General features: G+C 40.1%; 1 protein-coding gene across 1 annotated transcript in view; it reads left to right on the forward strand.

Moving 5' to 3' along the window:
* The window catches only part of ATP8A2 (ATPase phospholipid transporting 8A2), a gene marked incomplete at both ends in the record, with an annotated part of 130,680 nt that overhangs the window by 24,953 nt on the left and 90,546 nt on the right, over nucleotides 1–15,181 (forward strand). The window contains 6 exons of the mRNA XM_080613560.1: nucleotides 5,664–5,769; nucleotides 7,130–7,212; nucleotides 8,859–8,908; nucleotides 9,899–9,968; nucleotides 11,674–11,758; nucleotides 13,026–13,165. Of these exons, the coding sequence (XP_080469686.1) occupies nucleotides 5,664–5,769; nucleotides 7,130–7,212; nucleotides 8,859–8,908; nucleotides 9,899–9,968; nucleotides 11,674–11,758; nucleotides 13,026–13,165 (534 nt within the window). The remainder of the gene's footprint in view (nucleotides 1–5,663; nucleotides 5,770–7,129; nucleotides 7,213–8,858; nucleotides 8,909–9,898; nucleotides 9,969–11,673; nucleotides 11,759–13,025; nucleotides 13,166–15,181) is intronic.

Consider the following 15,181-nt stretch of genomic DNA (forward strand, 5'->3'; position numbering starts at 1 on the left):
ATTTGCCCTTTTACCGCTGAAGCTGTCAATGTGATCTCTCACGAACACTCATTAAGTGCTCATTGCTCTGGTCTTGAAGATGTTGGGTTTTTTTCAGTTCAGTTGCAAGTGTTAGTTTAGAGTTGTCTCAGTGCCAAGTAATTCTCTTTCCAGGTTGAAAATAAAAAATCATGTACTTGTTCTCATGAGACTGTCTTCCATCTGCTAGGAAGATTGCTAGCATCCTGCATCACCTAAATTTCATAGCTCTTCTGGGCCACTGGTGTGTGAGGACTGACTGATGGCCAAGTCCACACTTGAGTAACAGTCAAAGAATTATTGCCCTGTAGGAAGCGTTCCAAGGAAAAATAAGCTGTCTTGAAAACATGTGGATGTTTCTCTGGGATTTTAATGTGGAAGAAAGTACCTAGGTTTGTCTGCCTGTGCTTTTTCTTTGTGATAGCTTCTGTTGGATGAACTGTGCAGCTGCACCGGGAGTGCGATTGCTGGCTTGTTTCTGTAGGGAAAATGGTGTAAACTCTTTTAGTAGAATAAGAGGTCAGTTATTCCCTAAGACTTAAAGGAATGTTTGATGGTCTTATCTTGGTGCTTGTGAATTGCAAATGTGCTGTGAATAAACTCAGCAGAGAGGTGCAAGCCTGTTTGGTGTGGGGTTATTTTTTTTACCCTGATGATATGAGTGCAAGGAAGGAGGTCAAGAAGTGAAAGGATTTGGATCTCATTCTAGGCTCCTCTATCTCCCTGGATTATCTCTGAAATTCCTCTACTAATTCCAATTTGCATATGAACTTTTTTCTGTGGCCCCCAAATCGCCACTTGGGCAAGAAGCAGCAAGTGCGAGGCACATATGTATGTGTGTGTGTATATATGTGTGTGTATATATATATGTATATATATGTGTATATATATATATGTGGATGATTTTCTGGCAAAGAACGGCCACATACCCAGATCAGCAAGTGCCTACGTGGAGTTTGACATGAACCAAGGGACAACTAAAGGTGAAGGAGGATGGGAGCGAGGCACTGGGAGTGAGAATCCCAGCAAGATAAGAAGGAGCTGGAATTTACTGAGTTGCTAAATTGAGGACTGTTGGAAAACTTTGAAGGTCAGGTTCTCACACCTGTGCTTAACCAATTATATGTTAGTTGTTAAGGGCCTCACAGATATGTATCCAATCACAATGGGCCAAGTTAGTGAAAACAACTTTAAGAAATAGTATATAAAGACTTAGTTTTCTATAATAAATAGCTTTGTCTGATCACATTGATCTCTGAGTCCCTTCCACGACATAATATATATGCACAAATTGGTTCAGTATGTGTGATGAGTAGTTTAGCAGCTGACCAGGCAGAACAGATAGCTGTTGTGCTAGTGTTGAGCTTTCACCTCAAAGTGATCATTTTGGATCTCTCTAATGTGTCTGCTTATTTTTGCAACATGTATCATCAGCTGATTCTTAATTCCTTAGGAAGGCAGAGCCAGAAAAGTGTAGCACTGGTATCTGGGATGAAAACTGGAATTTAAAATACAGGAGGGGTAGAGGACCTAGGGTGGTGAAAACCTCTGGGAGGCTTTAGTTCAGAAAAGTAACAGTTTCCTGAAGACTGTCCAAACTTTCTGTTTAACAACTCACAATTAAGTTGTTACAGCTTTGTAAGAAATACTTTTCACTCTTCTGCTTTTGCCTTTAGTGTTCATGGGACTTTGGTACTTTTCATCCTCTCTAGTACAGGGTAGTACCTTTAATTATAGGTCCTATTTTAATGGTTTTGGACAAGGTAAGCTTGCATTTAACTCTGATATTCAAATGCTGGTTAGTATTTTCTTTTAGTCTGTGTCCTCCAGCCTTACCAGCTTTCCTGTTCTGGAGGTGTCCAACATGGTTGGATCCTCACACTGCTCCCCAGATAGATTAATGAATAAAACAGTAGGAAGCTCACATCTTTTTAAGGTGGTGAGTCATAATTCTCTCTGGTAATGAAGTAGATAAGTATTTTTCTAGCTGTCTGTAGCAGAATGTGTCACATTTATGCAAAGGAGGAAGCTTAAATTGTTGCTTTATGTCTTAATATCCCACTGCCCATTCACTTAAAAACCTGTCAGTTCTGCTCATCTGTAAATACAGTGAATGGAGGCACTGATCTGATGCTGCTGCAAATAAAAAGGGAATTGCATGTCAGGTTGTTTATTCAATTTTCTTGTAACTTTATTAGGCTGTGAACAGTTGGCAGGATAATGCAGTTTGTCTTCAGAGTGAGGAGGCCCAGATAAGAACATGTGACAAATGTGGAGAGATATAGCTCTGCAGAGCACAGATTATTCCCCAAAAGGCTGAGTTTTGACTTGGTGTCTTGTTTCTTCTGAATGAGGGGGAACATGAAGGGATGAAATCTTGTGATGCAGCTTCCTGACCAGAGGTCTGTGCCCTGGCTGATAATGGATAATGCTGTGCCACCTAGATAGGGAAACTGCTTTCAGTGTAGATAATGCTTTGTAGGTAATCTGGAAACTGCTTCCAGAAATACGATACTATGTCTTAATGAGTCTGTAGTTCTCAGCTTGTAAGGGGCAGTGTGCAAAGTAAGTTTAGCCAGTGGAGTACCTTGCTGGTGTAGATGGTTGTACACCAGGTGCTTCATGGGTCTTTGGAAAAGACAAAGAGAAGCAATAGCTTTCTCCCAGAGCTCTTGGCACACAAGGAGGAAAAACGAGGAGAATGAGAGCTGCCTGTGGACAGCTGAACAAGAGAGTAAAATGTGCAAACTTTGTTCCTGCTACACATTAATGGAAAAGCAAAAAATGGGGGGTGGGAAGAAACAGAGCTGAGCTTAACAAATGAGCAGGCAAGGAATGTCTCAGAGACCATCAGTAAGAGTCTGAGTACTAAAATGGCAGAAATGTGCTTTAAAAGAGGGAAGAAATAAGCAATAAAGCAGAATCAGTTAACCTGTGGGAATTCTGTTTTGTGCTGGGGTTCAACTTGGTGTGTTGCAAGGGATGTATCACTACAGAAGCCACTAATGAATTTTCTGTTCACAGCTCTGAAGCAGGAATTTGAATGCTCTGTTGTGATTCATGTCAGTGCAACAAATATTATGTCAGTGCTGGAACAATATAGAAAGGAAACAAGTGACAGCTGTGTGGAGGAGCTGACATGATCAGCTGGGCCTCTGATGATCCGTTGCTATAGAATTGGAAGACTGCCATGTAATACATTGTGAGCTGTGAAAATACCAAGACAGCAACAAATTACATTGCTGGCTTGAAAGCAGAAATACATACATAGGAAGGATTAAAATCTGACATTACCGGAGAAAGGTTGTTTCCAGCTGATAGAGCACATAGTATTACAGTGTGTAAGGGGCTAGTCAAATAAGCATAAGAACAACTTCAAAGGTCTGCAGCAGTGGATGCTGAAAGGAGAATCTGGCAGGCTGTGCATTTTGAGATGGAGGTAAATTTTTCATTGCTTTCACTGGAAATAACGGAGCAGCAGTAACCTCCTGACCAGGAATTTGCTATGGACTTAACATTTCACACGCTACTCCAGTTATATTGCATCTGTTCATTTTCTTAACACAGCCTTTGCACTCCAGCGCGTCAAAGATCTGTGGCTGCTGCTGTTTTAGTGGTGTGTGACCATACAATTCAGAAGCTTCAGTATGCAAAGATAAGGGGCCTGTGTAAAACAGTTATCTCAAAGATGTTAATGACAGAGTACATGGAGTAAAACAAGAAATAAGTATTGGATCTTCAGTCTTTTTGTTAGACTCTTACTCTGATGTGCTTGCTTCTTTGTTTACATGTGTTAATGCAGCATTTGCTAGATGATGTTGTTTTGTGACTTACATAGTAACTTACTTCTTACTAATTAAATCTAACTATGCCAGTGCATCTTTGTTGTACAAGTATGTACTCCATGGGCACCATATTGGAGAAGAAAACCCAACAAAACAAACAAAACCCAAAAATTCAACAGTTTTTCCCTATTCTTGGTCTTGTCCCTGAAATAGGATCTGGGACAGGACAAAGCTTTGGGTTTATTTCTGTCACATAGCTTGGTTGAGGAGAAAAGCATTAACATGTCTGAGAGCCAGTTGTGAATGCTGCTGGCCTAATTGTGAGAAGTTGCATTTTCCAGGCCCCTCTAAGTGGGAAGTGGAGGGGGTTTTAATGTCTTGTAGTTCTGTATGATTAAAGGGTTCTAAAAAATAACTCTGCTGCATTTCAGATTGTAATGCTGCATATACTCTTAGAAAAATACCTATAATCCAAGTCTCTTACATCAGAGGATTTTTGGTGTCATGTGGTTTTCACTTGAAAAAGCTTCATTTAAACATCGTAGCCTTTCTGTTGTGAAACAGCAGAAACAGTACACTAGCAGATTAAATGATGTAGAAGCATCTTTTAACTGTTTAAGAAAACTTTGATCCTGTTTTTATTAGTATCTTGTATTCTCCATCTGATCTTGGTTTTAATATTGCAATAGCAAGGTTTTGGCCCAGCCTTGTTCTAACAGCTTGTGCAATGTGCTTGATCTTTTGAATGTTCTGTTAAGACAGAGTATGTATGAAATATGCTATGCTAATGGAAACTTTTGGGAACTAGGTGATATTTCATATGCAAAAACTGAGTTTGTGAAGTCAGCTAAGGCTTTCTGAAAAGGTAGAGCTGTGAAGTTCATGTCTGACTCAGTCGCTGAGCAAACGGCTGATGTGACGTAAAAGATAGGTGCCACCAACTGTGGATGCTACTGATATAGCAGAGTTGGTGAAGGGGAGCATGTGTTCACTTCAGCTGTTTCAGGCAAGCGCCTTAAAGGCTTGTGTGAACTGTGGGTGAAAGTAGTATGGCAGCTTGTGAGCTGGGCAGCTGAGTACCACTTCTGACTGCTGTGAGACTAGAAATGCCATGCGAGAAGCAGGGGTGGAAAGGAGGGAAGAATGAGATGAGAGACTCCAAGTCACTGTAGCTGCCTGAATTTGCAGATCAGAGGCTTGATATTTAAGTGCCATGCTATCTTTACTGAGTTGTAGACCCAGTGTGTCTTTAAGCACTTAGGGATGGCTGGCAACTGCATTCTGTGAACAATGTTTTATATCATGTGTTCTCATGATGTTGAATGTGTAGGGACCATTGATCAAATTTCTGCTTGGCTAGATGATATATTCCTGTGGAAAAGCACATGATGTTGCCTTCTGCTGGCTAATCAGCTGCTGTCAGCTTTGGATGTTCATCACAAATTGTGCAGTTGCAGTGATTTTTAATTCTGGTGAGGTTACTGTCAATCTATTAAAAGTTGTTGTGGAAGCCACCAAAGTAATATTTCCTGTTGCTTCATCAGCATCTTGTGGCAGACAAATCTGCCTATGTGAAGCTTGGGTTGTTACAAAACTGACGGTTTTTATATTTGAGTGTGGGGAGGGGGGAAATGATCTGGCTTCCCAGCTCTCTGCAACTTAAATGAGATTTTTATCATAAGCATTCTAGTTAATTAAAGCTGGCTCTTAACTCTACTGTATTGATGTTCTGGGACCAGGATAGCTACTATAAATAGAGAACAATTGGGGTTTTTTTGTCTGTAGTATCTGAGGGGTTTTTGATTAGTGAACAGCTGTCTCTGTGTAATCTAAATCTGACTCTCCTGATGTCCTGTCTAGCCCACAGCTGTGCACATACAGGAGTTCCTCACTCTGCTGGCCGTGTGTCACACTGTTGTTCCTGAGAGACAAGGAAATAAAATAATCTACCAGGCCTCCTCTCCAGGTTGGTTGTTTTCTTTTTTTGAAAGGAATGGAGTGAGACTAGAAGTAGATAGAAGGAAGGTCCAGAAATTTCTGTAAAGGTCATTGATTTTGAAAGCAAGATGTCCCCTGTGATGCTAGCAGTAGTTCTGGCATCTTCTGTCATCAGTGCATGCTGCTTTTGAATGTCTCCTACAAAAACAGCAAGTACATGATGTTTTTGTAGATCTAGGTCAGGCTTATGATCTTTCTGTGTTCATGAGACCTTCTACTCTGGCCTTTCTGCAGGGGTGAGAAGCAAAAGTAAAACTTCAGTGTGTACAGCTGATCTGTGGCAAAAGTAAAACTTCCAGTGTGTACAGCTGATCGATGGAAGTATGGATTTGTTTCTGCATGAGCAATTACTTTATCTGGCATGAGTGCGAACTATTTTTCTTGATCCTAGTAGCTTCCCATCTTGGTTTAAGCAGGTACAAGGTGCTGATATGCTGATTTGTGACACAGTACATCCAAGAGCAGGATACTGGCCATATTCAGGCCTGCTCTTTACCCATTTCTTCCTTGTTTCAGGTAGGACAGAGGTATTGAAGGAGGTAGGCAGGGCTAAATGTGGAACAGCAGGGCACTGCTACCCATCAAATTTCTCTTTAACTGAAGTTGTTTCTGGAATTGTTGTAGTGATATAATGAATGGTGAAGCAGCATAACTTATTTATACTTCAGAGTGCCTGAAGAGTAGGGTGAGGAGCCTGTGTAAGGCACCTGTGGTCAGTCACAGTGTTGATGAGCTGTGGGGAGACTAAGGGAGCTGTAGTGGTGTTATGTATGCATGAATTGGGCACTAAATACGTCTATATGGGAGTTATCCCTAATGCCACTTGCTTCTTAATGAGGCTGTTTAACTGTCTACTAGAGCTAGAAGTGTTTGCTCTGGTTTCAGTTGGTTTTTGAGCTCTTAGTGACACTGCCCCAGTTCAGTCTCCACAAGACTGTTATATTTCTATAGCACCTGAACTTAGTACCTTTACAGCAGGAAATGGATTAAATGTGTGTTGTAAGAATTTAGAGTAACGTAGCTTTGACCTTGGTTTCAGAACAAGTATTTCCCCTTTTTCATGTATTCATAACAGTGGAGTTCAATGCTTCAGTAATTCAGGATGTTTTATGCAGATTATGAAGTTTGTATAGTTGATATTGCATGGCGTTTGTAGGACTAAAATATGAACATTCTTGTGGAAGTGTGTGCTACTGTAACAGCCCTACAGATGGGGGAGTATGGGGAAAGGGGTTTTCTCTGTTTTGGCATTGTGGCGTATTTAAGTATGGGCTTTGCAGTCATCTTCTACATACCATAGTAATCTTAAGCTTTTCTTGTATTGGCAGATGAAGGAGCCTTGGTGAAAGGAGCAAAAAAACTTGGTTATGTTTTCACAGGACGGACTCCACATTCTGTTATCATTGATGCGGTAAGTAGTAAATATGCACAGCACAGGCTTCTAAGCTCATTCAGAGCATAAATTTCTCGTGTGGTTCTGGTAAGCTTGCTTTTACAGAGCCTTTAAGATTGTACGTGACATCCCAGGCTTTTTCAGACTGGGAAAAGTTGTCTTACTCTGTTTCTAGATGCAAAGTCCATTGCCTTTCTGTGTGGCATGGGCAATAGGAACTTGTGAGCTTATGTGGGAAATTACAGCAACTGTGCTTGAAGAATATTTCCATTGTCTGGGAAACACAAATGAGAACACTCACATTAGAAGGAAATTCATGTGTGTAGAGATTTTCTGACTTACCTTTAATGGTTACTGTGCTTTGAAATATTTGAGTTCTTGTCTGAAAATGGATTTTTTTTCTTCTCAATGAGATACTCTGTAGATGATGTGTCTAATCCTGTGTAATTAATGGATTAGAGCTGATGCAGGCAGTCTCAAACTCATGGGGCCCCATTCTGACTGAAGTTGCAGTCTAAGCTAAAGTGACTCCAGATTTACACAGGTGCAGCTTAGTAGGGTGCTTATTAAGAATAATGGATATATTTTTGTCCTTCTGCTCAGGTGCATTCACTTTCAAGTTTCTTGGTGCACTGCCAGGCAAAGCACTTAAAATACAGCTTTCCAGGGCTTGTCACAAACTTTTAGCAGCTTCTCAGAAAACTGCTGCTTAGTTTAAGAGGAAGAGCTTAGGATAAGCAGCATCAACTAGAGCTATCTAGGCTCTTCTCTGCAGGGAGAACCAGGGCCACGAGACCTAGTTTTATACTCCTCATACATACCAGGTTGGGAGCATGCACAGTCTATAGCCAGTGGTATAAATTTTCACTCTTGGATTCATGTCTTGTTGTCTACGTCAGTGGCAGTACATGTAGCATGGGTTGGAGATGACTTTTGATCTTGGTTATTGTTGAGTTGGTATGTACCTTCTAGAACATAACTACTGCAATTAGGTTTTGTTACAGCCCTTTCTTTGACAATGTATTACAGATACCATTGGAGTTCTGAGACTCCAGTAACTCCTACTGCTTTTTCCATCTGCTCTACAACAAGAATGGCAAAGACAAGGTGTTTCAAAATCCTTTTCCTTCCTCAGGTTGCTCATCAACCCCAACCGAAAGTTGTTGGCAATAACAGGAATTTATCCTTAGTAAACCATTTTATTTTTGCTTCAAAACATACAATCTAATATGCTTGTAAATTCAAGTAAATGAAATATTAAGGCAGTTCAGACAAAGGTTATTATTGTAATACCAAATCTGCATGGCATGTTTATTCTAAGTTGGAATAATGCTCACAGTCTGTAGCATGTCTATTAGCTGTTAAGAAGTAAATATGCAGATAAACTTTCAGAGCATGCTTATCCTTCTGGAGTAAAACGGTAGTTCCTTGAAGTGGTGTAAAAATAGTAAATGGAGGGTGCCACAGTACTAGACATTCAAGTAAGATTAGAATGCCTTCATTAAATGGGGGTCTACTTCACTTTTACCAGGAGAGGGAGCTATTACTATGTTTTATTTACACTTGGATGTATTAAAAAGGTTGTGTTTAGCTACCTTACATGTTTGCACGTGTAAGAATGTACTACAAATTATATTTATTACAGTGTTTGCTTTCTTTTGTAGCTGGGAAAAGAAAAAACCTTTGAAATTCTTAACGTGCTAGAGTTTTCCAGGTAAGTTTTCCTCTAATAAACTAAATGCAGGGCAACAAGAAAACTATTTTCATAAATATCTTTGAGAATAAAAAGATTCAGCTGAGGCAGTAGAAGAGCTGAACTTCCTTAGCTTTTTCTTGCCCCTCCTTGTTTACAATATAAGATCAATACAGAGCTTCTTACAAACTGACAGCTGTCAGCATGAGAGCATGAAACTCTTCCCTGCCACTGCAGCTTTGTTGGCTTCCTGAGAAGTTGCTCCCCTGGAAGTGTTATTCCATGCCTCATTGGTTTCCTGATGTGTCACTTGTCTATTTCAAGAACTTGCTTTAAGACTGAGATTGCACTTTTACAGTGCTTCTGTAAATTACTTGGGTTTGAGTAGGTGGAATCTACAACTGAAGGGCTTTTTGGTGCCTCTTTAAGAACCACTCCAGATAGGAAAAACTAAACCTTGCAAACACTCCTAACTTGTTAGACTAGATAGCATGGTCACTGCTTGGGCAGCAAGAAGCTTTGTGTGATGAATCTGGCCACTAAATCACTGGAGATGATAAAAGGTGCTTTCTGTTTGTCAGCTGATAAAGTTTTGTCAGTTTAGGAGGTGCTAGTCAGCTGGCTTTTGTGATTTATTTATTGATTTATTTATTTTCCTACCATTTCTGTGGCTTAATGACTTGAAGACTTATTCTCTGTTGTCTTTGAGTTGGCTGGTTCTGCTCGAAAGGAGTATGTAAAAATAAGCCAGGGAAGATTTGGGTAGGCAGCTGTTCTTGTGTCCTGGCTTGCTTGGAAGGGTGCTTGCCAATGGGAGCCATAGGGCTGAAGCTGGAAATGAGTAATTTGGTATTTCTCTTTGCTGTCAAGAATTGTGGGGTCTCAAGTTATTACTGTTACGTCTCACCTGGTTTCAGATGCACTAGACACATCTGAGAAAAATCTCTGGCTAGAACAGGACTTGCTGTCCATTGCTATGACTAACAGAAGCAAATTCTTTTCCTTCAATAGCAACAGGAAAAGAATGTCAGTGATTGTTCGAACTCCATCAGGAAAGCTACGTCTCTACTGCAAAGGGGCTGTAAGTAATGAAGTCACCTAATGGAGAAGTAACACTACTAGTTATTGTTTTAGTAGCTGTGGCTGTTGCTGGCATTTCGTGTCTTGTACATAGTACCTGTTGGCTTGCTGTTTAGGGCCAAGTGATTCTTAAGAGACTGCTCATTGCTCCTCTGACTCATTTTGCAGGCAGGAAGATTGTTGGGCTTTCTACTACCAAGTTGAACTCCTGAGACTGATGGGAGCAGTGTCCTTTAATTAATCAAAGTTAAGATTTCACAAGGCTGCACAGCAGCATTTCAGGAGCTAGACTAAAGGCTGTTTGGATCTGTAATGCTAAAACCTGTTCTCAAGTGCCTCTTGATCTAGCTGTCTTGTGTCTCTGCACCTGCTGTAATTTGTCACCATGACTTGCACCATAGTGTGCTTCTGTCTTCACTGACAAAAGCAATAACTTATCAAAGTGCAAAGGCTGCAAAAGTAGCATTGGCCACAGCCAGAGAGTGGTTCTAATTTCAGTGCTTTTTGCAACCAGATCTGAATTCTGTAAAGAGCTGGTTTACTTGAATTTGTCTGGACATATTTGTCTGGGTACACTGCTCTGTTGCTTCAGTTGGACTCCTGATTTGATAAATATGTGCTGGCTTCATGCTGGTGTGGTGAGAGTGGATTAAGCCCATTGCCTTTGTACAGTAGTTTGAAGTTGTACGTCTAGTAGGACTGCACAGATCTGCAGTTGCTTGTTGCTCGTACTATACCTGAGTTCACATTACTTCTTGAAGAGGGAAGGGATGGAGAACATGAGAATTTATAGTAAAAAAACTTAGGCTGTCTTCCATATGAGCAGTCTCAGATGTCTTAAAAGAGCAAAAGGGTTGTAGTAATTAGTGTAATCTGGTGTTGTGGATGCAGCAGAACATACAAGATGAAACTCACCTAAACTCTAAGTTAACTGCCTATTCCATATGAACTCTTCCCCATTCTGATAGTCATCTCCTTTCCTGTCACTTCCATAATGAGTTACTTATTTTGTATGCCTGTTTCTAATCAATGATAGATGTAGGCGTGCTTAGTCAAGAGTACATGTTTGAGCAAAAGTAGGGTTTCCGTATCTCCTGTGTGTGTAGCGCACCCTGTTCTGACAGTTGCAGAATAAAATCCAGAGACTCCAGACATGTAGGTGATGGTGCTTTATTTTGATTGTTATCTGGGCTATTTCAGTTGCCATTTGATATAGTGATGAAGGAAGGATATTTCTAAGAGAATTTTGTTGTAGAACCTGATCAGTGCTTCCGCCTTCTATTTTTTTAATGTCAGTGGGAATCTTTTCCAGAAAGGACTGCAAGAAGCAATTCTGCATGGGACTGCAATGTATCCTGGATAAGATCAGGCACTTACAATCTCTGGAAATCAATATATCCACTTCAGAAAGGGGTGTTCTGTACTGCCCAGTAATGGAGACCCATTTATGGAAAAAGGGTAGGAGGGGGGCAGAGTGTACTTCTGTTCCCATTATTTAAAGTGGACGCAGTATTTTTGCCACTGGGCACAATCTAGATCGCTTACTCAAAACAGAGTCTCTAAAACCTGAACATGATACTTGCAAACACAGTCTTGGGTTTGGGTATTAGTAAGTTCACTCAGGTTATTTCACTTGAGCTCATAAATACCCAAATAGAAACTTCATTTGTAGACTTACTCTGTTGTAATGAATTTGGTTTTAATAGGATAATGTAATTTTTGAGAGGCTTTCAAAAGATTCCGAGTATATGGAGCAAACACTGTGTCATCTTGAATACTTCGCGACAGAAGGTAAGAGAAGCAGCGTGTCATGGGATTTCAACTTAGCAAACTTATTGCAGCATGTTCTGCATTGTTTAACCTTTGCAGTGCTGAGTAAGATGGTTATGAAGATAGATTAAGAAGTGGTGTGTAATCAGCAAATTAACAACTCTGGGATAACTTTAACCCTAAAAGTTTGTGCTCTGTTTTTGTGCAATTTCAGTAAGAAAGTAGAATTTGGAAGGAAAAGATGGGGTGCTGTGTGCCTGTGATGAAGGGAATGGGTGTGAGTTGTATTGCTCAGAATACCTCCATTACACTGGATTTAGAGGTGTTTTTACCAGTGTAAAAGGTGACAAAGTCCCTGGCTTCATGAAGCAGCGAGAAGCTGAACGAGTTGAGAAGCCTGGAAGACCAAGACATCAAAAATGATCTGAAATGGTCTGTAAGGCCTTTAGGACTGATGTAACACCTCTGTTCAAACAGAAGTACTTGACTTTGTTCCCTCTTCTGCAGTAGCATAAGATATTTTTGTTATAGTAAAACCATGGACCAGTGATTTCCCTCCTAAATCTGTAAACATTATTCAGCTTTCATTAGTAATTTTTCTGCAGACTCCTATGTTCTCAGTGATGAAACTTTAATACTTCATGGCACACACTCCTTTCTGCTTGACTCATGCCAGAGGAAGAAAAAATCATTACTTCTGTATGTTAATTTTTTCCAGTGGTCTAATAAAATGGTTTTCATATTTCATGGGCCCTATTATCTGCTCCTTTGTGCATGTGTAACTCCCATTATTAATGTGAGTTACATGCATACACTGTAGGAGGAAACAGTCGTTTTACAAGATGTGGGCTGTGCAGTGTGTTTGACTAAGTAATATCTCCAGTTACAATATGTAGCCATTTTTTTAATTTGACCTTTAAAGATACATGAAGGACAAGCTCGCTTTCATAGTGAAACTTAAAAAGATTACAGATGACACTTTTGTTGCTCCAGTATGGCTAGATTGCAATACTTAAAATCAGGGAGAAGCTTGTGGCCCTTAGCTTCTCTTGGTTTGCACCAACATCAGTAACCTATATGAGCCAGGCTTTTGGTTTACATTTGTGAAAATTCAAATGCTTTAAACATGTACAGGGAAAATTTGTGGAATCCGAAGTTTAACAGTGTGCATTAAAAGCTCCTGTTGTTCTGGTGAGAGGGTTAGAATTTAGTGTTCATTAGGGCATTAATGATTTGCTGATAGTCAGTGTAAATCTACTGTGTGTAATGGCTGTTTTCTGTTTTGTAGGTCTGAGAACTTTGTGCATTGCTTATGCAGATCTGTCAGAAAACTCTTATAGAGAGTGGCTGAATGTCTACAATGAGACCAGTACAGTTCTGAAAGATAGAGCTCAGAAGATGGAGGAATGCTATGAGATTATTGAAAAGGTAATACCCATACTTCTTATTTTTTGTTTATCAGATTCCCTTGCAGATGTATCTTCTCATGGAATTTGGGCTTTATACAGTGAACCAGTTAACTCATAAGAACCTGGAAAGGTGTTCTTAGTTGGCAACCTGCTCAAACCATAGACCTCTCAAGTTTTAATTTGTAAGTCTGAGACCAAGTTATGTATAAAATGTCATTGCTACTCATAAACTCTTTTCTCAGTATTTTTGTCTTGTGTAACAGTGATGTAACTTGAAAAAGATAACATACAAAATCACTATGTTGCTCCAAGTTCCCATGTGCTAGTGTATAGAGAAGTTTGTTCCTTTTCATATGGCAGTGTCAGTTCAGGTTTTCTGAAGGCTGTTGTAGACTCTGTAGACAAAACAGAGTGCTCACTGAGGCCTCTGTAGTAGCACGGCTTGGAAAAAAAGGTGAAAAATGCTCTCCATTTAAGTTGTAGAACTCATAATTCTGGAAGGGGAAAGTAGGTAATGGAGAGCCAGTTTGAAACTCTAGTCCCACACTAAATGAAATGGTAAAATGTCGACACTAGGGGACAGTGCTTCCTCGATATTCATTGGTCTTCCTGCTTTCTGAAATGCTGGTAGTCACTTCTCAGCTATGCTTGTTCGTGCCCATTCTCCTTGCACCGGTTATTTCACTCATAGTGGTTTCTTTAAAACACTCTTTGAATTTCAATGTTGGTTTGTTTTTTTTTTTTTTAATGTTAACAATGCAACTTAAGTTCTGGAGCACTGTTGTTTATTGAAGTTAGTTGGGGCAGAAGAGGAAAGGAATTAAGACTAGGAAGGCAGCTAACTTTCATAGGGTTATGGAAAAACTCCAAGAACTCTTTAAGTAACAGCTGAAGATTGGGTCTTGTTTTTCAAACTAATGCCTGAAGTCATCTTTTGTGTTGGCCAGTGTGGTTGTCTAATCCTTGGTTCTGTGGGTTTGCATAACTTATTTCAGCTTTCTGCTTCCTGCACTATGCTTTTGTACACTTCTGTTTTCACTGAGGTGAAAAGTGAACGTAGCTTGCTTCTCTTACTTTAAAATGTGCTCTCAAGCCTTAGATATCTTTTGGCCATTTATCTTCTGCCACTTTTCACAGTTTAAAATCTTGGAAAAAATGAACCTGTGAATGGGTTGTAGAATTGGAATTTTGGAATTTGTGCCATATTGGAAGGAAATACCCGCTGTATCCCTTTCCTGTTAATGTTTGCTTGCTGGTCATACCGAAGAGCAGGAAATTGCACTTTTTTTTTTTTCCTTTCTTAGAGCTGGTATTTCCCAAGTTAAATTCTCTGGTCTGCAGGCACTTCTTTCCAGATCAGAAACTGGCTTGTGGCAGTAACAAAGTATAATGTATATTAATAGGCTGATTTGTTTTCATTGAAGGTATCAAATGAGAGTAGGAGAGCTACTTTGCCAGTCTGAGTGTTGATTACTGGATCATAGTACAGGCGTACATGTGTATACAAACACGAATGGGCTTCCTTCCCCACCTACACACTGACTGAGAGGGCTTCAGCAGGCACAATAGTAACTCCCCTGCTTGGGTAACTCAGCCGTGCTGATCCCTGTGCTGTCATGTTTAACTGCTTAACAACTGACTTTGGGAATAAAAGACAATCTGCAATTGCATGCTTAGATTTAATTTGACACGTTCAAATGTTGGCATTGATAAAGGCAAACACTTTTGTATAGCCAGAAGGCTATAGAGTGCTAAAGTAAATTCTTCTACCTTTACCAGCTGAATATCTCATAATAAAGCTAAAGCTTTGTCAAGACCTGTAACTAATGTCAGCTTGCATGCTTGTATAAATAACAGCTTCCCTTTCTGTTACTCATGCATGCATAGGTGCATACAAGTGGGAGTTGCAAATAATGCCCTCATTCATAGAATCACAGAATGATTTGGGTTGGAAGGGACCTTGAAGCTCATCTAGTGCCAACCCTCTGCCATGGGCAGGGACACCTTCCACTAGATCAGACTGCTCAAAGCCCAG

This window comes from Psittacula echo, assembly GCF_963264785.1.
Source record: "Psittacula echo genome assembly, chromosome: 3".
NCBI classification, from domain to species: domain Eukaryota; kingdom Metazoa; phylum Chordata; class Aves; order Psittaciformes; family Psittacidae; genus Psittacula; species Psittacula echo.